We start from the raw sequence: 21,139 nt of genomic DNA on the forward strand, positions 1-21,139 counted from the left end.
AAACAACTATTATTGTATTTGATTAATTAAGTGCTCTAGTAATTCCTTTGTGGATAGTTTTTTTTTCTTCCAAAGCAAATAAAATAACTTTTTTTTTTTTGCCATTGGGAAAAAAATAAAACATACGACAGAATGTCCGAACAATAAATGCCCATTATTTATTTAATAAAGGAAGAACTAAATGCAGAAAATGTCTGCCCACGAATCCAAATCGGTACACTTCTTCTCTAAATTCCACAATGTATGTTGCCGGAGGGTTTTGACTTGATGAATCCAGAAACCCACCAGAGCATTAATACTAGAAAAAAATAATATAAAGCTTTAATTTCATGAAATCTATTTCAAATATAATAAAAATAGGAAAATATATTTGGAAAATCCAAGTGACCCTTGCTCCCTTTTATTGATTGGGGAAATGGACACATTAGGCGCATTATCCAAAAGACAACAAATTCACAGCTTGGACCGTTTTAATTTCTTTTGTATTTTCTTCCCAAAACAAACACCAGAAATAATTAATTTCATTTTATTTTTCCTTGAAGCAAAAACCAAAGAAAAAGAAGTGAGGCTTGGCTTTGCGGATCCGAAAGAACCAATCTTGCTCCGATCAGACTTCGATCCTCGGCGCAGAGCCCATTAGGGTTTCTCCCAATTCCGCAAGAATTTTTCCTTTTCTTCATTGTTGCGTTTGTTTCTCTTCTCGGGTCAACTTCTGTGTATCTCTCCGTTGCCTTGGATTCCCTGTTTTGAGTCGTAATTTTTGTAAAAAGGGCTTCTTTCTCCGGCGAAAATGGCGACCAGAGGGAGTCGATCGGAGAAGGTGAAGAGGATATTTCAGCAATTCGACGGGAACCGCGATGGTGGGTTGAATCGGGAAGAGATGGCGGCTCTCGTCGTCGCTGTGAACCCTAGGGTCAGGTTCAGCGACGAACAGATCAGCGCGATTCTCGACGAGGTGTTCCGAACCTACGGCGATTTCATCGACGGAGACAAGGGTTTGACATACGACGGTCTCCTCCGGACATACGACGACGGCGCCGGAGATGTCGACAGGGACTTTGATGCTTTAGGGCTCGAGCTGAATGTCGACGATACAAAGGGCTCGGAGGCTTCGTCGTCTTCCATTGTCGACGAGAGAGCTGTTGATGCGCAGAAGAAGCAGAGGACTGCGGCGTGGGCGGTATCGCCGAACCACGGAATCGTGTTCGACGAGACGTGGAAGCTCGTCGACGATTTGGAGATTCTGGTGAAGAGATTGAAATCAAAGCATGAGAAAGATGGGAAGCTGAAGGCCGACAATCTGGATGCGTTTTCCGACGCGGGATGGTCGAGAGAATTGGGTCCGTCTTCGGAGGTAACGGAGAAAAGAGTATCCTGGGAAGAATCAGGTCACGATCATGCAGTGTTCGTTAAGGAACTGGGTGTTCTGAGGAGCAGAGCAGACGGAGCGAGATCGAGAGAGGAAGCTTTTGATGGGCATATGGCCATTGGTAGGGTTTTGTATGAGCACCAGTTGTTCAAAGAAGCTCTTGTTAGCTTCAAGAGAGCCTGTGAGTTGCAGCCGACAGACGTACGGCCTCATTTCAGGACAGGAAATTGTCTCTTCCTTCTGGGGAAGTGCAAGGAGGCCAAAGAAGAGTTCTTGTTGGCATTGGAAGCTGCTGAGTCTGGCGGCAATCAGTGGGCTTACTTACTTCCTCAGATTTATGTCAATATCGGTATCGCCCTTGAAGGCGAAGGTATGGTTTTGAGTTCTTGTGAGTATTATAGAGAAGCCGCAATTCTATGTCCCACCCATTATAGAGCTCTGAAACTTCTGGGCAGCGCACTTTTTGGGGTAGGAGAGTATAGAGCAGCCGTGAAGGCGTTAGAGGAGGCTATATTCTTGAAACCGGATTACGCTGATGCACATTGTGATTTGGCATCGGCATTGCATGCCATGGGCGAAGACGAGAGAGCTATTGAGGTTTTCCAGAGAGCTATCGACTTGAAACCTGGCCATGTCGATGCTCTGTATAATCTCGGTGGCCTTTACATGGACTTGGGTAGGTTTCAGAGGGCTTCCGAGATGTACACGAGGGTTTTGGCCGTGTGGCCTAACCATTGGCGGGCTCAGCTCAACAAGGCGGTGTCTTTACTGGGTGCTGGAGAAACCGAAGAAGCTAGGCGGGCACTGAAGGAGGCACTAAAAATGACGAACCGGGTCGAGCTACACGATGCTGTATCACATCTGAAACAGTTGCAGAAGAAAAAGGTGAAGAACAATGGAAATGGTGGCAATGGAGATAGCCCATTCATCATTGTGGAACCCTCCAAGTTCAAGATTGTGGGCGATAAGACGACTTTAAGGCCGGATTTAGCCATTGCCCTTCAAATTAGAGCTTTCCAAAGAGTCACAAGGCTGACGAAATGCGATGTGGAGGCACTGCGGAGGGAAATGAGAGACAACGATGTTCCTGTTTCGTACTCTGGCAATGGAGGCCCGCAAAAATCTATACGGAAACCCAGCTTAGAAGAAATCCTCCGACGTCTGCTTAATGTTCTGAAGCCCGAAACTTTCCAGGGAGCAATCAAAGCCATAAACGAGAAAATCCTCTCGGTTCTTGATGATACTGGCTCAGGAAGAGTGGATCTCGGTATGTTTTATGCCATAATCGCCCCTCTATGCGGTGGACATCCAGACAAGCGGAAAAGGGCTGCTTTCGATGCTCTTCTATGGCGACCTGTGAACGAAGGAAGTTCTCAGATCACGAAAACTGATGCTGTAAGGTACATCAAACTGTTGAGAGCTATTTACATCCCGTCACACGGGATCAGCGAAATGTTAGAAGTTCATGGAGAGACCGATACATCGACGGTGACATTCAACCAGTTCCTCATCATGTTCGATGATCCGGACTGGGGTTTTGGGGTCATGTCTACTGTTCTCAGACTCGAAACCGGCGACAGAAACCGCCATGTAAACCACGTATGCTCAGTGTGTCGGTATCCGATCATCGGGTCCCGGTTTAAGGAAATGAAGAGCCGGTTTAGTCTCTGTAACCAATGTTACAGTGAAGGGAAAGTGCCTCCTGCTTTCAGGCAAGATGAATATAAGTTCCGAGAATATGGGAGCGAGGGTGAAGCCATGAAAGCCAAGTGTGTCTGCTTCTCAACGCAATCTCATAAGAAACCGATTGCCACTTGAGAACTCATTGCACCACTTTTCTTTTCTTTTGTCTGAATCGATTGTGTCTATCTGCAAAATCTTTGTTCTCTGTAGTTGTGTAGCCCTTTTCTAGATTTGTGTGTATTGTTTAACTGATTCAGTGTTTTGTCTGTGAGAAATCTGTCCATCTTTTCTGTACACTAATATTTCTTTTCCACATTTTTTCTGGTCATCTGGTGTTTGATGATTATACATTTTAGATATCATACAGGGCATTTAACCACATATCCTTAACATCATCGAAAATTCAGATGTTCGAGTTCACAAATCGGATATGAATATTTGTTTCAAAATATTTGTATCGAATACATATATCAAATTCGAATTATCTGTGTTTCTTAATAATATTATTAAATAAAAAATAATAATTTGGTATGCAGGATTAATCTTTACAAATTTTTTCACAAAGATTCAATACATGTTTTGTTTTCTATATTTGGAAATTTAAAATTTTTAATCTTTTGAATATGAATCTTTATGATATATAATCTTTTAAATTTTGAATATGTTTGAAAGTGGTATTATGATTGTATTTGTATTTGTATTTGTATTGATTTAGGATGTTTATATTATGAACTTCGAAATTTGAATATCGGTTTTATTTGATAGATTATATATATTTTTATATCTGTTTGAATTTGTTTTGTAATTCTATTTTTTTTTAATTTTATTATATTTTAGGTCGGATATGGATATTCGCAGATATCTGCAATTTTTTTTACGGATGTGCGGAATTACGGATTGGATACGGATAACAAAATTAAATATTTGTATGGATCGGATACGAATATGAATATCTAAAAAAATTTCGGATATCCGATCCGTTTTCCACCCTAATTTTAGATTCACTTTTATCGTTTGGCTTTGATCATTTCAAGTTTCAAATTCAGTTCGAATAAAGCATAAATATGTTTGAATTGAATATATTTGGAAGAACCGAAACAATTCGAACTCTAATCGAATGTAAAACATAATTTAAAAAATATATATTTTTATAAAGAAAACTCCAAAGTGAAAATAAATCGTATTTAATTGAATCTGATATAAAACCGAATGGAAACTAAAAATATCGATCACGCCTCAATCGAAAACCAAATATCGATTAGTACTTTTGTAACAGTGATTCATAGTTACTGTATTATGGTTAATCAACATTTACCAGAAAACACATATGGTTAATCAACTAAATAGACAAATATGTTCCTAGATTGCTGCTGTTACGTCCACGTGATTATATGGTTGTGCATTGTTTATTAATTGACAATTCATAATATATATTTCATATTAAAAGAGAAAAAGAAGAAGTGGGTAATGATGAATTCATGTGACTGAGGAGGGTTAACTTTGCTGTTAGCATCATTATAATTACGAGCAATTTCGGTTAGAAACTTTATATTGATTAAAGAAAATGAGGGGTCACCACTATTTTAGTCAAATAAATTTAATTAAATATTTGTGGACTGATTCCATTTTCTACTAACTTGTGCAATATTATTATTAGAATCATGTTCACCACAATCTAATATTGGCATAATAAGAACACCACAAATGAGATTTTTGCAAGATTGAACCATTTGATAAGTCGATATTTGAATTCTATCATTAGAAATTCGATAAGAAATTTTCGAGGAATGAAAAAGAGCCACTTTCAATTTCATTAGATCAGGAACAATAGTTTAAAAAACATGAACTTTTCAGATTAAAAAATATGAACTTTTAAAAATCGCCATGTAAATATATGAATTTAAATTTTTACAAAAATTAAAAAAAATTGTAAATATTGCTATAAAACCTCGCAATACGTTTATAATAATATTTAGAAAGTTTATATATTTTGACAAAAAAATTCAAAATTCTTGTTATATAAGATAATTTAAAAATTTTATATTTATTTAGGCTATTAATATGAAGAATAATGTCTTGCAAGGGATAGAAAATCCTTTTTTTATAGGTAAACCAAGTTAAAAATTTATAAAAATAGACATCATTTGATTTTAAAAGTAACTACCACCTTTTACTTGAAAGTTGAGATTCGAATTCGGATGAAATAAAGGCTAAATACCCACATTTTAACTGTTGAACTACGTAAGTTTGGATCTACCATTCAAATTTATCTATAAGTCTAAAAGAATGAAAACTACAAAATACACACACATATGTATACACACACATATGTATACATACATATATATATATATATATCTTTATAAATGTACACTTTTGAGGTTTTATAAAACTAGAAATTTTCTTTGAATTTGTTGTCGATCGAAGTTTTAATGGAAAAATATTTAAGAATTTTTTTAAAGTCTATTTGGATTTATAGATGTTAAAAGTTTAAAATAAATGTTTTTAAACAAAAGATCTTCTTCGGCCGTGGCGTAGTGTTTGAGGGAAGTGATTAGATGTGGTCATTTTTGGGCCTGGCACAAGGCCCAAATCATAATACCCGGAATTCAACCAAAACCCAGAATCCAGACAAATTTTTCTTCGTATTCTTATTATTAATTCATATCCCAGAGGTGAAGCCTAGAAAGGAAAAGAAAATCGGATCTGCTATACACGTCGTCAACCATAGATGTAAGAAGACACCCTAGTTCGGTCTGAACGATGGTTCCTGCCCTGCGGCAAGGTACTTAGGTAAAAAAAAAACAAGCTACAAACAAAAACATTAGTACGAGAAAATGGCATGGGTAATAATAATAATTACCAAGGCTACCTATAAAAACAGACACCTTCTTGATCAGTACAAGAAGAAGCTCGTAAAATCGATCTGGGATTTACCCATCTCGATCAACCTTCTCGATGCTATTCAGGTATTCCTTGACGCGTGTTTCGTTTGTCTCGAAGATGAATATCATTCCCCGTATCTGCAACAACAGTTTAACCGCATCGAGGATAAATACCGACTTTTGCCATACATGAGTGTGTTGTCAAAGGTATTATCCGGGGGCAAACCTCAATCAGACAATCGGGTTTTAGGACTAAACTCTGTCCAGGATCTACTTCCTTCTCATTTACCGAAATAGGATACTTCCCAAGATTTTTCATACGGAAAGAACCATCATCTTCCAAACGTACGATGGCCTGCGAAACCACGAGGTTTGCTAAGGATTTAGGGATAGTTCTCATAAAACTTAACCTACAAAACGAATAAATAAAAGCAGCCTCTAATCTGACCTGCCTACGAGATATTTTGCTACCACCCTTTTCTCTTCCCAAATCAATGTCCACGATGAGGTCTTCTGTTGATCTACCAAGCAGAATCTATGTAGTACAAGATCACAGAAGAACAATGCTCAAAACGTAATTTTCGTTCGTTCCTCACAGGTGTGATCATAAACGATAATAGCAGGAATGAAAGATGTTCCAAATCGCTATAAATTGAAATACCTCAGGTTTCTTGATGTAATGTTTTGAACGTCTACCATACAAAATAGCAAAAGCGCCATGTGAAGCGATGGCTCTTTGCATGTATGAGTAAGCAGCCTGTTCAAGTCTTATAATTGCTCTTCTGGTGTCCTCATTCTGATACTTGGAGACTGCAATTGAAAATGCAGTCAGTCATTTACTTTATGAACTAAACAGATCAGTTTTCGAACATCAAACAATGTTTGTGAACACCATTCAAGGAAAACCTATATTTCCACGAAACAATGTCACAGAAATTGCGGCCTGAAAAGTATTTCGCAGGTCCCCCCTCATGCTCACTTGCGAATATGCATAATTGTGCCACATAATTGAGTAGAACACATAAAAGACAAAAACAATCCAAATGTGAGAGATGCTGAATTACCTTTTAGCTCATAAATATCTTGATCATCAGGATCCAAATCCATATCAAGTATCTGAATTGGCAGTGCATCTTTTTGGGTTAAGGCATAATATATAAATACAAACTGAAAGGTAAAATAATGAATACCAGCAACAACATTTTATACTTGGAAATATGAACCATTCATGATGAGAATAGAAATTATGTGTTACCATAGCCTCAATGTCAGAATAATTAGGCAACTCTTCATCACTATCGCTCAGATGTTCATCTACGGTTGGATTGACCTCCTCTTCCGAAACTACCATCTCTATCGAGCCATCACCAGCATTTGCTGCATGTGTCTGACTGTCAACTGCTAGGGCACCTTGTTCCAATTTGCTGTTTCCAATATCCTTCTTGGGAAAATTTTCATGGCCATCAGAACCCATAGAGGAATTTCTAGGAATATACTGTATAGTTGCAACTGCGTTGTTTCCATCTATCGACCCTGCAGATGAGTATTAGAACATGTCTGTGCAGCAAAATCACCAGAATTGATAGCCTTGGGAGTGGTAATATGTGACTTAATACTTGGGAATGCTCTGTAATCAGTACCTTGACTTGGCTGACCCGTCTCTAGCTTTCCTTGAGAAGACACCTGTACTCGTCCAGGGTTCTTCGGCATGTGCACTGAATAGCCCGTGCTTCTCTCCTTACAGGCCGAGATATCTCTAACAGATGTAGATATTTGATTACCAGAATCTTTAAAGTTCCGTCGGGCTAAGGAAGAAACTGACATCGGATGACAGCTACTGGGCAGAAATATGTCCTCATTGCAAGGAATTTCAGGGTGGTCTGTGTTTAACACACAACAGATAACACCATCAACTATCTCAGGATGAGGATCTATGGCAGGTGAGCCAGACACTGGTTTGACCTCTGATGAGCTCGTTGCATTTGTCCCATCCAGTTCAGATGTCTCATGATCACCCAGACTGCCATTTCCTGAATTATTTTGTGTAGCAGATGATTTTTGCTCAGTAGAGTTAGGCAAGGCCCCTTGGCTCGTGTTATCTGTGGAGTTTACCAAAAGTGAGCTAAGACCATCATAATACGATTTGTCATTGTCTTTACCTTCTACATTCATGAAAGAATCCACCCCATTGAAAAGAGAGTTTGAAAGCTCTGCCAGGAAGCAATCAGTACTAGGTGTTGCAATTTTGGGTTCTTGAGCAGCCATCTCTAAGTTCATCTCGGAGTCTTCATGAACGGCATTACATCTAGAAGAACATGCATTCTGCGTGAATGCAAGATCCCCTGTCACTACATGATGGATTTTGCCTTGTAAATTATCTTCCTGCACAGGATGACCATCCTCAATTGGGTTATTAAATCCTCCCATGCAGCAACCATCAGCCAAAATTTCAGGAAAGGCGTTATGGATAATATCCATGTGAGAATCTTCAAGCCCCAAATGAGTTGCTTCTCCATTGCCAATGAAATGGTTGTCATTTGGCGGAACAAGGATGCCTAGATCCATCGAATTAAATAGTTCAAACCGAAATTTCTTTCGCGAGGAATAGTAGGAACTGCGAACATTTTCAGCATTCCTCTTCCCAACTGAACTCTTATTTTCTTTTGAATATCCAGTTCTGCCAAACTTTGTAGGAATATTAGAGTTAGAGCGTTCAAGCTCAGTCATGTGAAACGCGGCCTCTGCAGAAACAACTGGATCATAAAGGAGTGCATGCCATCGATCTTGCAGTTCTCTGATAGAGAATCTTCTGGAAAACTGCACTGCACCTTTAGCAAGTGATTCCAAAGATGCACCAGCCTGAAAATTAATTACAGAGACAGGTGAATACTTAACTGCTGGAAGCCAAACAGGCTAAATGATAAATCACAACATCCAACACAGTGATAATAAACTTAAAAGTCACCGAGAGGAAACACAAATCTTTCCACTTTTATGAAAAAATAGGAAACATTTCGATCCAAAATACTGTGTGTGCGTGACAGAGAGAGAGAGAGAGAGAGAGAGAGAGAGAGAGAGAGAGAGAGAAGCAGTAGATCAGTTAGGAAAGGGTATCAGACTTAAATAGCAGAATATATAGACAGGAGCAGCTTCATGTATAAGTGATTCACCCAGAATGAAGGCAGCCAAATTTGGTCGTCAAATACCACATAACATCATGTTAACATGTTACTTAATTCTCAATATCACAAATAAAGAAAACAAAGACTTGGAAAGTTCTTCCACATGTTTACACATCAATCTCCTCATCAAGCAGCTTTGAATGGAAAACTGGAAGTGAAAAGGAAGGCTAAAGTATGTTTCCAAGAAGCTACTTGATTAGAAATGCAAGGATTTCCAAATGCTTATTGTAACCAACGTCGCAAATATGAAGACAATACGTTGCTAAACATCACAATCAAGCAAGATGTAAATTGCTAAGACATGTAAGAACAACAAACGAAAATCAACGAAAACATAATTTACAAAGCTGAAACAGAAACACCAAACTGGCGCCTACAAAAGTCGAAACCGGATCCAAGCCTGCTTCTGGGCAAGGCATGTTTGAATCAAAGACTCACACCAAACTCAATAACCCTTCCTGTCAAGAAGACTGGATGAATATTTGTTCCAACAAAATCACATCGGTGGCAAGGTTGATATCAACCTCAGAACAGGGAACGGTCTGAACCAAGACAAGACAGTTTCAAAAAGGAACAATCTTTTGGCTGTCAAAGGCGCTTATACCATTATTACCATAGACAGATCACATATGCTTAGTTTTAAGAACACAAGAATCATCCAGTGCAATTTCAAAATAGCACATCGTTTTCCACAAACACTTTCCATATCACTTAAATTTACCATATAAGGCCAGAATTCCTGTATAGAAACCACTTAATTGGATTCAATAATAATTTGTCACACAAATTATACTGTATCCTCGAAATTAGCAACCAATTTATCATCCCAAAACTCAATTAATATCAGGATATGGCACATTCAGGAACCAAATACCACAAAAACCATCCATTACAATACAGATGAGTAACCCAGCAATCAGCTACGGAAACAACCGTTCATGGAGGCGAAACGGCCGAATCGAAACAACAGCTCAAACTCCGCATCGAAGACATTGGACAGATATGGAAACAGAAGAAAAGGTGAAACGAATTTCGAAGAAATGGAATCTCACCTCGACGGCGCTCTTCAAGAGAAGGTCATCTTCGGGTAACCATGGAGTCACCGGAGCCAGAGCCCCCATGTCCGGCGGCCGACCGAGCGCTCTCTCTCTCTCTCTCTCGTTTCAGTCTCTCTCTAGAAAAGTTTAAACGGTGAAGGAGGTTTGAGGGATCGAGCGTGAGACCGATACATTTTTTTTATTCAAAATTTCTGCAATTCGATCAATATAAAAATTCATTTAAAAAAAACGAAATAATATTCCCTATTTTCGTTAAACAGTATAATAAAATATCAATGTATTTTTTAATTTTCGTACCAAAATATATATTAGTAGAGCATCGATTTTAAAACTTTAGTAATTATATACAAAATATGGAATGTATTAGAAATTATGGAAAATTATAAAGATAATCCCATAATAGATAATTTTAACTCTTCGTCGCTCTCTATAATTCTTAGTAAAATGCAATCACACACGGAACATTTTCTGAATAGAACTATTACACCTCTTTAATAATGGGATTATCGGCCCTAATTATTCTATTTAAAAGAATCTTTTTTTTACAAATTTTATAATTTTGATTTTGTGGAAATTATGATTTTCTTACTCCTCATTCTAGAATTTTGATTCGATTTTTATTAAAATATTTTAAATTCTAGATTCGAAATTTTATTTTTTTTAATTGGTTTAAATTCGATTCTTAATGAAACTATATGTTTCTTTTCAAAAAAAAATATTATTTATTTTTATATTTATAATTTTAAATTTATATTTTAATACTATTCCAAGAAGTATATTTAATTACTTTTGAGTTGGGTTGTCCACTATGGAATGAATTAAATGCAAATGTTGCCGTGTATGCCTGAAGAGAAAATATAATAAAATAAATAAAATAATATGAAAACTTAACATGACAACCATCACATATGTCAGAATGTGGGAACTAAGGTTAAAGAGCGAACCATGATGAAACTACAAGGCAGACAACAGCACCTTGACATAATTATCTGAGATTTATCACAAAATAAACAAAAAAAAAAGAACAAAAACGAAATTTTTATTCAACATACATTAGGATTTTAAAACGAAAATTTAGTCACTAAAATTATCAAAATTAAATTTTATAAATTGACCAACTCAGTTCTCTACTACCTCTTTGTAATCTTTATCAAGTATTTGATTAATATTTACAAAAGTCATATAGTATATATATCATATCTGAAAAGCATACACAGAATTATAAATTTTAAAATTAATAAAAAAATCTATTAAAAATAACTATTTTATATAAAATTTTGCTTTTGTAGTCAAGATAGAATATTTAACAAATATTTATATTTTGTATACTTGCGAACTTGGATATATAATGTGTGGTTCAATGAATCAACATTTCGGAAATATTTTCTCAATAATTTAATCACTTTATCGAATTTATAACTTGGTTTTGGAGAAGTATAAATTAAATTGTAGGATTTTATCGACTAGTTGGTCACAAATTTGATTTTTTTTATTTATTTTCTGTCTGAAATGGACAATTTAGGAATTTATCTTACGGATTTTCTCTATTGTAAAAATATTTATATTTATATGATTTACCGTTAACAAAAGAAAAAAAAAAGAAATGGACAATTTAAAGACTTCATTGGTTTCCCTTGTTCTTGGAACTCTCGTGCGATCTAATGAACAGTCTATCTAACACAAAATTCAGACATGGAATGTTCCGAGTAAGAAAAACAACCGGACATGTAGAAAACGGTCCATCTTCATTACAAAATCAATCATAATTAATACTCACACCTAAAAAATGGTTAATACACAAACTAATCATTAATTAAGCATGCATACATACATGTATTATTTTAAGTCATAATATGATATGATTCTTGAAACATCAAGCTAGGTTTTTCAACTCCAACAAACACAAAAGAGGTCACACCCTCTCTCACGGCAGATTCTATCTTTGTTATTACAGGCACCAACCACACTCTTAATCCTTAACTCATAAAACACATAATTTTGACGATTGATCTTACATATATATATATATATATAGAGAGAGAGAGAGAGAAGTTGTCGATCATTCGAGCAAGTGGAAGGTTATGAGATCGGAGGCGGAGGCGGAGGCTCCGTCGTGGAGGGAGGAGTGGTTGTGGTAGTGGTGGTGGTTCTGGTGGAAATGGAGAGCGTATGCCCGAGATCCTTCTATCTGATGGTACCCGAGAACCGATTCATAATCTCCTCCGTTGTCGACCAGTCCATAGTGAGGATCTTCTGCTCTAAGCTCCTATAGATCATTCATAACATTTACTCTTATACATATGTATATATTGATTGTATGAATCATATGATCAAATACGACATCTTTGTAACCACTTGAAGTCATGGGTACTGCTATATATATAGAGCTCTGGTTTGGAGACAAATTTCATACATATATATACATACATACAAACGTACGTACGTAACATCAATCTCTTACCAGAGCACAGAATGGCATATTTGCTCTGTAGGACTGTATTCCTCTACGTACTGTGCATGGAGGCTCCATGCACGTGCGTATTGACCAAACCAGAAGTAAATAACAAATCAGAAAGAAACACAGGACTTACCAGTTCATGTATGAGATTCTTTTGTATGTCTTCTTGACTTTTGTTCTGCAGTGAGAAATGTCATAAAAAATGTAGACAAGTAACCACAAAATCACATTAAAGCTTGGTCGGAATCATAAACCTAGTTCCTCTCTCTCTCTCTGTGTATATATATGTATATATATTATACAGAATGGTTTCTCCAAATGAATGATAGGGAAAATAAAATAGAAGGTCAAATCAATGGAGCTTTGTTTTGGTTCATTGATAAGCTCGAGGACAAAACATTGAAATCCGAACAAAGGTCTACTAAACTTCAAAATAGGCATATTTAGAAAACATGAAGTGATATATATATATATATATATAAGTTTATTTATTCATTGATTTTTTTTTAATAAGTTTTAACCATGGAAATGAGTAAACCAAACCAAATCCAGTAATCCACGACGAACCGTGATTAATTAGGTTTCCTTTTAAATCCACATCTGAACCTACTAGGTTTCTTGTTAAATGGGATTAAAATTATAATCCACAACATGTTTTTTTTGGAGGAATGTGAAAAAAAAAAAGTAAGGTCAAATGGGATTCAAACCCGAAGATCCAAACAAGAAAAAGGCATAACATTTTATACCCACCGCCTTTGCCAAAAAACTATAGAATATATATATATATATGTATATATTACCTTTTTCTTGGTATTTTCAATTTGGCTGCCAATCGATTTAAACTGCATAATCAATGCAAAGGAACAAAAAATATCAGTAACATTTGAAATACTAAAATACAAAATAAACTTCAAACCATCAAAACAATTGATTTCCTCTCTTGTTGATTGATTAGTTTTAACATTATTATATTATATATGTGTGTATATACATAGACGTGGTTGTATTCCTAAATTGGTTATAGTATGAATCATGAATATTGTCAAATCGGTCCATCTAATCAACTGTCTCGCATACTTTCAACACAGACCAAGTTAATACATTATATTAATAACCTCAAACCATGTTACCTATGGAAATGTCTTTGATAATTACCAAAACATTCTTAACTACAGTGATTGTTTGTCTAATAGACATGAAAACCTTACACTCTCTTTGTAAATTGGCTGCGGAAAAGGAAAAGAGGAAAAAAAACTAAGTAAATGCTTAAAATAGCCTAACCAAAAGACAGCAAACCCTAAATCAAAATATAAAAAAGAACCCTAAAAACAAAATGGAAGAAGACTTCTTTAATATTGTTATGAAATTTTTTTTAAAAACACCTATAGGACAAGATCCCAGGTAGATTCAACATATATAGCGAAACAAATACAAAGTTTAGTATAGTGGACCTTCTTTGTGCGAACGAGGTTCGTGGTGTTCTCCATTTCTTCCTCAAGACGACGCAGATCGTTAATCTCCAGCTCATCCAAGCACTCACCCAGCCTCTGCCTACAGATACAAGAAATCCGCCATTAATCCGGACAGGATCCTAGGTTCAACATATATATATATATATATATGTGGTTGATTACTCTTATTCGTGATCTAGTGTCCGAAGCTTGCATGATAATTTAAGATATTGAAGTGATTCAAAGGGTTGATGGGCAAAAAAAGGGGATCCGAATAATTTATCAGACCCAGAAAATAAACCCTAAAAATGAAACATACTTTATCTGCTTCCTGAGATTCCTGTTGGTCTCGAGGTGTTGCTTCTTGGTCTCTTGCATCCTCTGCGACACAACACGTCAAAGAATCAAATTTCAAGACATATATACACAAGAAATTTGCAGATCTGGCTGAGGAAAATATGGAGAAGAAGAACTTCGTAGTGAGAGGCCCAGATGTCGACTCCCGAAGCCTTTTGGTACATATCGATGATCTCCTTCGTTCTACAAACCAAAATCTCCCAAAGAAAATCAAGTCAAAGAGGAAAAAGTGCTGAATCTAGGGTTAATTAGGGTTTCGGAGACCAAAACACACGTACGAGGTGTTAGGGCTGGTGTACTCGTGAAGCTTGTTGGAGCTAGAGAACATGATGACGGAAACCCTAGCGTCGCAGAGAATGGAGAGTTCATGGGCCTTCTTGAACAGACCATTTCTTCGCTTCGAGTATGTGACTTGCCTGTTCGTCTGGTTCTCGATCCTCTTGATCTGAATCTTTCCCCTCGTCATCGTAGCAGAAGAAAAAGAGAAAACCCTTTTGATCTCTCAAGCTTTAGTTTCTAGGGTTAGTCTTTGTTCTTGTGGTGAGGGAAGAGAGAGAGAGGAAGGGAGGGAGAGATAAGGAAGGAGAAAAGAGTGAAAGAGTGAAAGAGGCGAAGAAAGAGTAGGACCCACGAGAGTTACTAAAAATAGAAAGGGGTTTCCGAATCCGTGAATGGTAAGTTCAGAAGTTCATGAAAACTTGGCGATGGAGTTTCCTTTTATGTAAAGTGGGAACAGACATCCATGGAGTGGTTAATCACATGACACTGCTTCGTTTAAAGGCTTTGGTCTCTGATGGGGACAATAGGGTGATTCTTTGTTTGCTTTCCGTTAATATTTCACGGAACTCCGTTAAATCGTACGGATCTCAGCGTTTATTAACGGCGACGTGACCACGGTGGTTCGGTGGCCGTTTTCCCAAGTCGAGTAAAACGGAGATTTAATTCGATGTAGTATACATAGTACAACTAAATATAAAAGATAGCATACATATATATAGTTACGTATATATATATATATATGTATATGTATATGTGATATGTTTCTATAATGGGATATTGATTGTTTCTCAGTAATAAAACTTAATAAATAATTTAAATCAAAATTCAGTAGAAACATCACCCATCTAGATCAGTTCTTTCATAAAATATACTCCAGAACAATAGAAATAATTTTAATTAGAAGATATTTTTCGAATTTTATTTTTAATAGATTAGTAGCATGTAATTGATAGAAGGTGTTTATATAACAAATATATAACAATTCAGTTTTCTCACAAATGGTCACCGCAATTTCGTTGTCAGTTTTTAAAGAAAATATTAGTCTTAAAATAAAAAAATTGAGGGGTTTTTTTCATTCTATAAACACAAAATACACAATTTAACTTAAGACTGTATTCTCATATTATTTTTTTTATAACCGGACATGTAGAAACGGTCCATCTACATTACAAAATCAATCATAATACTCACACCTACACAAACTAGTCATTAATTAAGCATACATACATACATACATACATACATACATACATACATACATACATACATACATATATACATACACACACACAGAGACATACATACATACATACATACACATACATACATACATACATACATACATACATACATACATACATACATACATACATACATACATACATACATACATACATACATACATACATACATACATACATACATTAAGTCATAATATGATGTGATTCTTGAAACAGCAAGCTAGGTTTTTCAACTCCAACAAACACAAAAGAGGTCACACCCTCTCTCACGAGAGATTCTATCTTTGTTATTACAGGCACCAACCACACTCTTAATGCTTAACTCATAAACACATAATTTTGACGATTGATCTTACATATATATATATATAGAGAGAGAGAGAGAGAGAGAGAAGTTGTCGATCATTCGAGCAAGTGGAAGGTTATGAGATCGGAGGCGGAGGCTCCGTCGTGGAGGGAGGATTGGTTGTGGTAGTGGTGGTGGTTCTGGTGGAAATGGAGAGCGTATGCCCGAGATCCTTCTATCTGATGGTACCCGAGAACCGATTCATAATCTCCTCCGTTGTCGACCAGTCCATAGTGAGGATCTTCTGCTCTAAGCTCCTATATAGATCATTCATAACATTTACTCTTATATATATGTATATATTGATTGTATGAATCATATGATCAAATGTGACATCTTTGTACTTGAAGTCATGGGTACTGCTATATAGAGCTCTGGTTTGGAGACAAATATCATACATATATATATACATACATACCTACGTACGAATATCAATCTCTTACCAGAGCACAGAATGGGATATTTGCTCTGTAGGACTGTATTCCTCTACGTACTGTGCATGGAGGCTCCATGCACGTGCGGATTGAACAAACCAGAAGTAAACAACAAAGCAGAAACAAACACAGGACTTACCAGTTCATGTATGAGAGTCTTTTGTATGTCTTCTTGACTTTTGTTCTGCAGTGAGAAATGGCATAAAAAAATTGTATACAAATACAAGTACCACAAAATCACATTAAAGCTTGGTCGGAATCATAAACCCGGTTCCTCTCTCTCTCTCTCTCTCAATATATATATATACACAAAATGGTTTCTCCAAATGAATTATAGGGGAAAAAAAACAGAAGGTCAAATCAATGCATGGAGCTTGTTTTTGTTCATTGATAAGCTCGAGGACAAAACATTGAAATCCGAACAAAGGTCTACAAAACTTCAAAATAGGCATATTTAGAAAACATGAAGTGATATATATATATATATATAAGTTTATTTATTCATTGATTTTTTTAATAAGTTTTAACCATGGAATTGAGTTAACCAAACCAAATCCAGTAATCCACGACGAACGTGATTAATTAGGTTTCCTTTTAGATCCACATCTGTAAAGTCCAAATAACACATAAATAAAAATTATAATTCCATTTAACTAAAAGAATTATTATAGTGGCCAAATCCTAACCGAACTAAAACTCGAGAAAAAATAATTTAAATTAAGATACATTCTATCGACATGTTGTTTTGGAGGAACGTGAACAAAAGGAATGTCAAATGGGGTTCAAACCCGAATATCCAAACAAGAAAAAGGCATAACATTTTATACCCACACGCCTTTGCCAAAAAACTATAGAATATATATATATATATGTATGTATGTATATGTATACGTATATTACCTTTTTCTTGGTGGTTTCAATTTTATTGCCAATCGATTTAAACTGTATAATCAATGCAAAGGAACAAAAATATCAGTAACATTAGAAATACTAAGATACAAAATAAACTTCAAACCATCAAAACAATTGATTTCCTCCTTGATTGATTAGTTTCAACATTATTATATATGTTTGTGTGTATATGGACATGTGATTGTATTCCTAAATTGGTTATACTATGAGTCATGAATATTGTCAAATCGGTCTATCTAATCAACTGTCTCTCATACTTCCAACACAGACCAAGTTAATAACCTCAAACCACGTTACCTATGAAAATGTCTTTGATAATTACCAAAACACCCTTAACTACAGTGTTTGTTTGTCTAATAGACATGCAAACCTTACACTCTCTTTGTAAATTGGCGGCGGAAAAGGCAAAAAAGGAAAAAAAACTAAGTGGCAATAAAGATTTAAACTTAATCCACGCTAACATACAAAATCAAATAGAAGGTTCCATATTTAACTTTAACAAAAAAAGTTTCCATATTTAACAAACATAACGACAATAAGCAATCTTCTGTAAGCAAATGCTTAAAATAGCCTAACCAAAAGACCGCAAACCCTAAATCAAAATATAAAAAAGAACCCTAAAAACAAAATGGAAGAAGACGTCTTTAATTTTGTTATGAAATTTAAAAAAAAAAACCTAGGACAAGATCCCAGGTAGATTCAACATATATAGCGAAACAAATACAAAGTTTAGTATAGTGGACCTTCTTTGTGCGAACGAGGTTCGTGGTGTTCTCCATTTCTTCCTCAAGACGACGCAGATCGTTAATCTCCAGCTCATCCAAGCACTCACCCAGCCTCTGCCTACAGATACAAGAAATCCGCCATTAATCCGGACAGGATCCTAGGTTCAACATATATATATATATATATATGTGGTTGATTACTCTTATTCGTGATCTAGTGTCCGAAGCTTGCATGATAATTTAAGATATTGAAGTGATTCAAAGGGTTGATGGGCAAAAAAAGGGGATCCGAATAATTTATCAGACCCAGAAAATAAACCCTAAAAATGAAACATACTTTATCTGCTTCCTGAGATTCCTGTTGGTCTCGAGGAGTTGCTTCTTGATCTCCTGCATCCTCTGCGAGACAACACGTCAGAGATTCAAATTTCAAGACATATATCCACAAGAAATTTGCAGATCTGGCTGAGGAAAAGATGGAGAAGAAGAACTTCGTAGTGAGAGGCCCAGATGTCGACTCCCGAAGCCTTTTGGTACATATCGATGATCTCCTTCGTTCTACAAACCAAAATCTCCCAAAGAAAATCAAGTCAAAGAGGAAAAAGTGCTGAATCTAGGGTTAATTAGGGTTTCGGAGACCAAAACACACGTACGAGGTGTTAGGGCTGGTGTACTCGTGAAGCTTGTTGGAGCTAGAGAACATGATGACGGAAACCCTAGCGTCGCAGAGAATGGAGAGTTCATGGGCCTTCTTGAACAGACCATTTCTTCGCTTCGAGTATGTGACTTGCCTGTTCGTCTGGTTCTCGATCCTCTTGATCTGAATCTTTCCCCTCGTCATCGTAGCAGAAGAAAAAGAGAAAACCCTTTTGATCCCTGAAGCTTTAGTTTCTAGGGTTAGTCTTTGTTTTTGTGGTGAGGGAAGAGAGAGAGAGAGGGAGGGAGGGAGAGATAAGGAAGGAGAAAAGAGTGAAAGAGTGAAAGAGGTGAAGAAAGAGGAGGACCCACGAGAGTTACTAAAAATAGAAAGGGGTTTCCGAATCCGTGAATGGTAAGTTCAGAAGTTCATGAAAACTTGGCGATGGAGTTTCCTTTTATGTAAAGTGGGAACAGACATCCATGGAGTGGTTAATCACATGACACTGCTTAGTTTAAAAGCTTTGGTCTCGGATGGGAACAATAGGGTGATTCTTTGCTTGCTTTCCGTTAATTTTTCACGGAACTCCGTTAACTCGTACGGATCTCAGCGTTTATTAACGGCGACGTGGACCACGATGGTTCGGTGGCCGTTTCCCAAGTCGATTAAAACGGGAGATTTAATTAATTCGGTGTGGTATACAACTATACATATTACATACAACTAAATATAAAAGATAGCATACATATATATAGTTACGTATGTGTATATGTATATGTGATATATTTCTATAATGGGAGATATTGATTGTTTCTCTGTAATAAAACCTAATAAATAATTTAAATCAAAATCTTTTCTAACTGATGTTTCATAATCATTTCTTGAATAAAAAGGTTATCATTCTTCCACAACACAAAAAAAATAATTTTCTCTCTAAATGAAATCATATTTATTTATTATATAATTGCATAAAAATCTGCAATATCCCTTACTTTTGCATCATTTTGCACTTTAATCTGTATATAAATTTTTCATTTAAATTTATGAAAATGTAAAATTTCAGAAAAGAAAATATAATGAATTCTAAAATTATACTAAAATGTTTTCTCAGATAAAATAAGATTTTTTTAAAATGGTAATGCATTTTTTAAATTGGATGTCAGAAATTTCCTTACCCAAACTCTTTAAAATATGATATATAAATAACTGAACAATTAATTTGATAATTTAGTACCTCAACTATTATATTGTTTAATTTAGTATCCAAACTCCTAAAATATTGTCAATTCACAAAAGATAATGAATCCTAATTTTGTGATTTGGGTCTTTAACATGTAAATTCTATGTGGAGAAAGATTAGTGATGTGTCATCCAACTCAGCAAAAATTTAACGAAAACGTGATAATAAACGGTGTTAGACTCAAAATTATACACTGGCAATAATTGTAGGAATTTGGGTACTAAATTGGAATAATATAATAGTTGAGGTATTAAATTGTCAAATTAATTATTTAAGTATTTATATGTCGCATTTTAATTAAAGAGTTTGGATATGTATATATATGAGATTTTCTCTAAAATAAAACATTTTGTTTGATATGTTTTATCACGTCTCATGTTACCATGTACGGGCTATAAACCCCGTTCTTCTTGGATCAATATTCGTGAACTTTTTAGATGATTTTTCATAAAAATAAAAATCAAAACAAAAAATAACTAGATCAAAATATTACCAAAGCCCGAAAGAACTACCGAATAATAGAACGCGGAGCTTTCATATTGGCCCATAGATTTGTGTAGCCTATGGGAGCTGAATCTGATGGGTAATTTCCTTTTTTTTTTAATGATGACATAAATTTTTTTAGGGTAAATAATATATTTTGTGACAAAAGAAACATTTTATTTTATTTTTTTTGGAGAGGTTAACGTTGTCTTCCGCCGAAGTAAATGTCTTGTCGACGTGCCTACTCGTCATGGCTTTGAAGTTATAAACATGTTGCCATAGACTTACAAACGTGGTTCGAGTTTTCATAAAACTAGTCAAAATTATTGAAATAAAATATAATTAAACTACTGAATATTTGGTGAATACTAAAATCTATATTCGATAAAATTGGGTATA

General features: G+C 35.6%; 4 protein-coding genes across 7 annotated transcripts; 1 reads left to right on the forward strand and 3 right to left on the reverse strand.

Moving 5' to 3' along the window:
- Positions 1-502: 502 nt before the first annotated feature.
- LOC104806907 (uncharacterized TPR repeat-containing protein At1g05150) lies at positions 503-3,380 on the forward strand. The gene has a single exon (XM_010532017.2). It carries the CDS (start codon positions 791-793, stop codon positions 3,185-3,187), a length of 2,397 nt encoding a protein of 798 aa, XP_010530319.1. The 5' UTR covers positions 503-790; the 3' UTR covers positions 3,188-3,380.
- Positions 3,381-5,628: 2,248 nt separating this feature from the next.
- LOC104806908 lies at positions 5,629-10,329 on the reverse strand. Of its 3 annotated transcripts, none has more exons than XR_770682.1 (9): positions 10,172-10,329; positions 7,578-8,796; positions 7,193-7,470; positions 7,002-7,053; positions 6,599-6,747; positions 6,386-6,472; positions 6,164-6,292; positions 5,925-6,075; positions 5,629-5,827 (listed from the first exon to the last, which is right to left on the reverse strand). XR_770682.1 is itself a non-coding variant. In XM_010532019.1 (9 exons), the coding sequence occupies exons 1-9, from the start codon at positions 10,238-10,240 to the stop codon at positions 5,986-5,988; spliced, it is 1,944 nt and encodes a 647-aa protein (XP_010530321.1). In that variant the 5' UTR covers positions 10,241-10,329; the 3' UTR covers positions 5,629-5,985. The 3 variants fall into 3 exon arrangements, 2 of the variants coding, with proteins under 2 accessions (XP_010530321.1, XP_010530320.1); XM_010532019.1 differs by having other exon boundaries at positions 5,629-6,075; positions 7,578-7,967; positions 8,097-8,796; XM_010532018.1 differs by having other exon boundaries at positions 5,629-6,075.
- A 1,651-nt stretch (positions 10,330-11,980) lies between these two features.
- Positions 11,981-15,005, reverse strand: LOC104806911 (floral homeotic protein APETALA 3-like). Its single transcript, XM_010532022.2, has 7 exons — positions 14,722-15,005; positions 14,560-14,626; positions 14,406-14,467; positions 14,087-14,186; positions 13,436-13,477; positions 12,769-12,813; positions 11,981-12,443 (listed from the first exon to the last, which is right to left on the reverse strand). The coding sequence occupies exons 1-7, from the start codon at positions 14,907-14,909 to the stop codon at positions 12,237-12,239; spliced, it is 711 nt and encodes a 236-aa protein (XP_010530324.1). The 5' UTR covers positions 14,910-15,005; the 3' UTR covers positions 11,981-12,236.
- Positions 15,006-16,164: 1,159 nt separating this feature from the next.
- Positions 16,165-19,313, reverse strand: LOC104806909 (floral homeotic protein APETALA 3-like). 2 transcript variants are annotated; one of them, XM_010532020.2, is made up of 7 exons: positions 19,034-19,310; positions 18,872-18,938; positions 18,718-18,779; positions 18,399-18,498; positions 17,644-17,685; positions 16,883-16,927; positions 16,165-16,566 (listed from the first exon to the last, which is right to left on the reverse strand). In XM_010532020.2, exons 1-7 carry the CDS (start codon positions 19,219-19,221, stop codon positions 16,366-16,368), a joined length of 705 nt encoding a protein of 234 aa, XP_010530322.1. In that variant the 5' UTR covers positions 19,222-19,310; the 3' UTR covers positions 16,165-16,365. The 2 variants fall into 2 exon arrangements, with proteins under 2 accessions (XP_010530322.1, XP_010530323.1); XM_010532021.2 differs by lacking the exons at positions 16,165-16,566; positions 16,883-16,927; positions 17,644-17,685 and adding an exon at positions 17,875-18,100 and having other exon boundaries at positions 19,034-19,313.
- Positions 19,314-21,139: the final 1,826 nt, after the last annotated feature.

Source organism: Tarenaya hassleriana, unplaced genomic scaffold (assembly GCF_000463585.1).
Source record: "Tarenaya hassleriana unplaced genomic scaffold, ASM46358v1 Cleome12, whole genome shotgun sequence".
Taxonomy (NCBI): domain Eukaryota; kingdom Viridiplantae; phylum Streptophyta; class Magnoliopsida; order Brassicales; family Cleomaceae; genus Tarenaya; species Tarenaya hassleriana.

Coding starts and splice junctions, on each gene's coding strand:
- LOC104806907 (XM_010532017.2), top strand. CDS start 791: ATGGCGACCAGAGGGAGTCGATCGGAGAAGGTGAAGAGGATATTTCAG.
- LOC104806911 (XM_010532022.2), bottom strand. CDS start 14,909: ATGACGAGGGGAAAGATTCAGATCAAGAGGATCGAGAACCAGACGAAC. Junction 14,187..14,405: donor AATCTCAGGAAGCAGATAAA/GTATGTTTCATT, acceptor TTGTATCTGTAG/GCAGAGGCTGGGTGAGTGCT. Junction 12,814..13,435: donor TTGAAAATACCAAGAAAAAG/GTAATATATACA, acceptor TTCTCACTGCAG/AACAAAAGTCAAGAAGACAT.
- LOC104806909 (XM_010532020.2), bottom strand. CDS start 19,221: ATGACGAGGGGAAAGATTCAGATCAAGAGGATCGAGAACCAGACGAAC. Junction 18,939..19,033: donor TACACCAGCCCTAACACCTC/GTACGTGTGTTT, acceptor TTTGGTTTGTAG/AACGAAGGAGATCATCGATA. Junction 18,499..18,717: donor AATCTCAGGAAGCAGATAAA/GTATGTTTCATT, acceptor TTGTATCTGTAG/GCAGAGGCTGGGTGAGTGCT.
- LOC104806908 (XM_010532018.1), bottom strand. CDS start 10,240: ATGGGGGCTCTGGCTCCGGTGACTCCATGGTTACCCGAAGATGACCTT. Junction 7,054..7,192: donor ATTCTGACATTGAGGCTATG/GTAACACATAAT, acceptor CTGCCAATTCAG/ATACTTGATATGGATTTGGA. Junction 6,076..6,163: donor AACCCGATTGTCTGATTGAG/GTTTGCCCCCGG, acceptor CTGTTGTTGCAG/ATACGGGGAATGATATTCAT.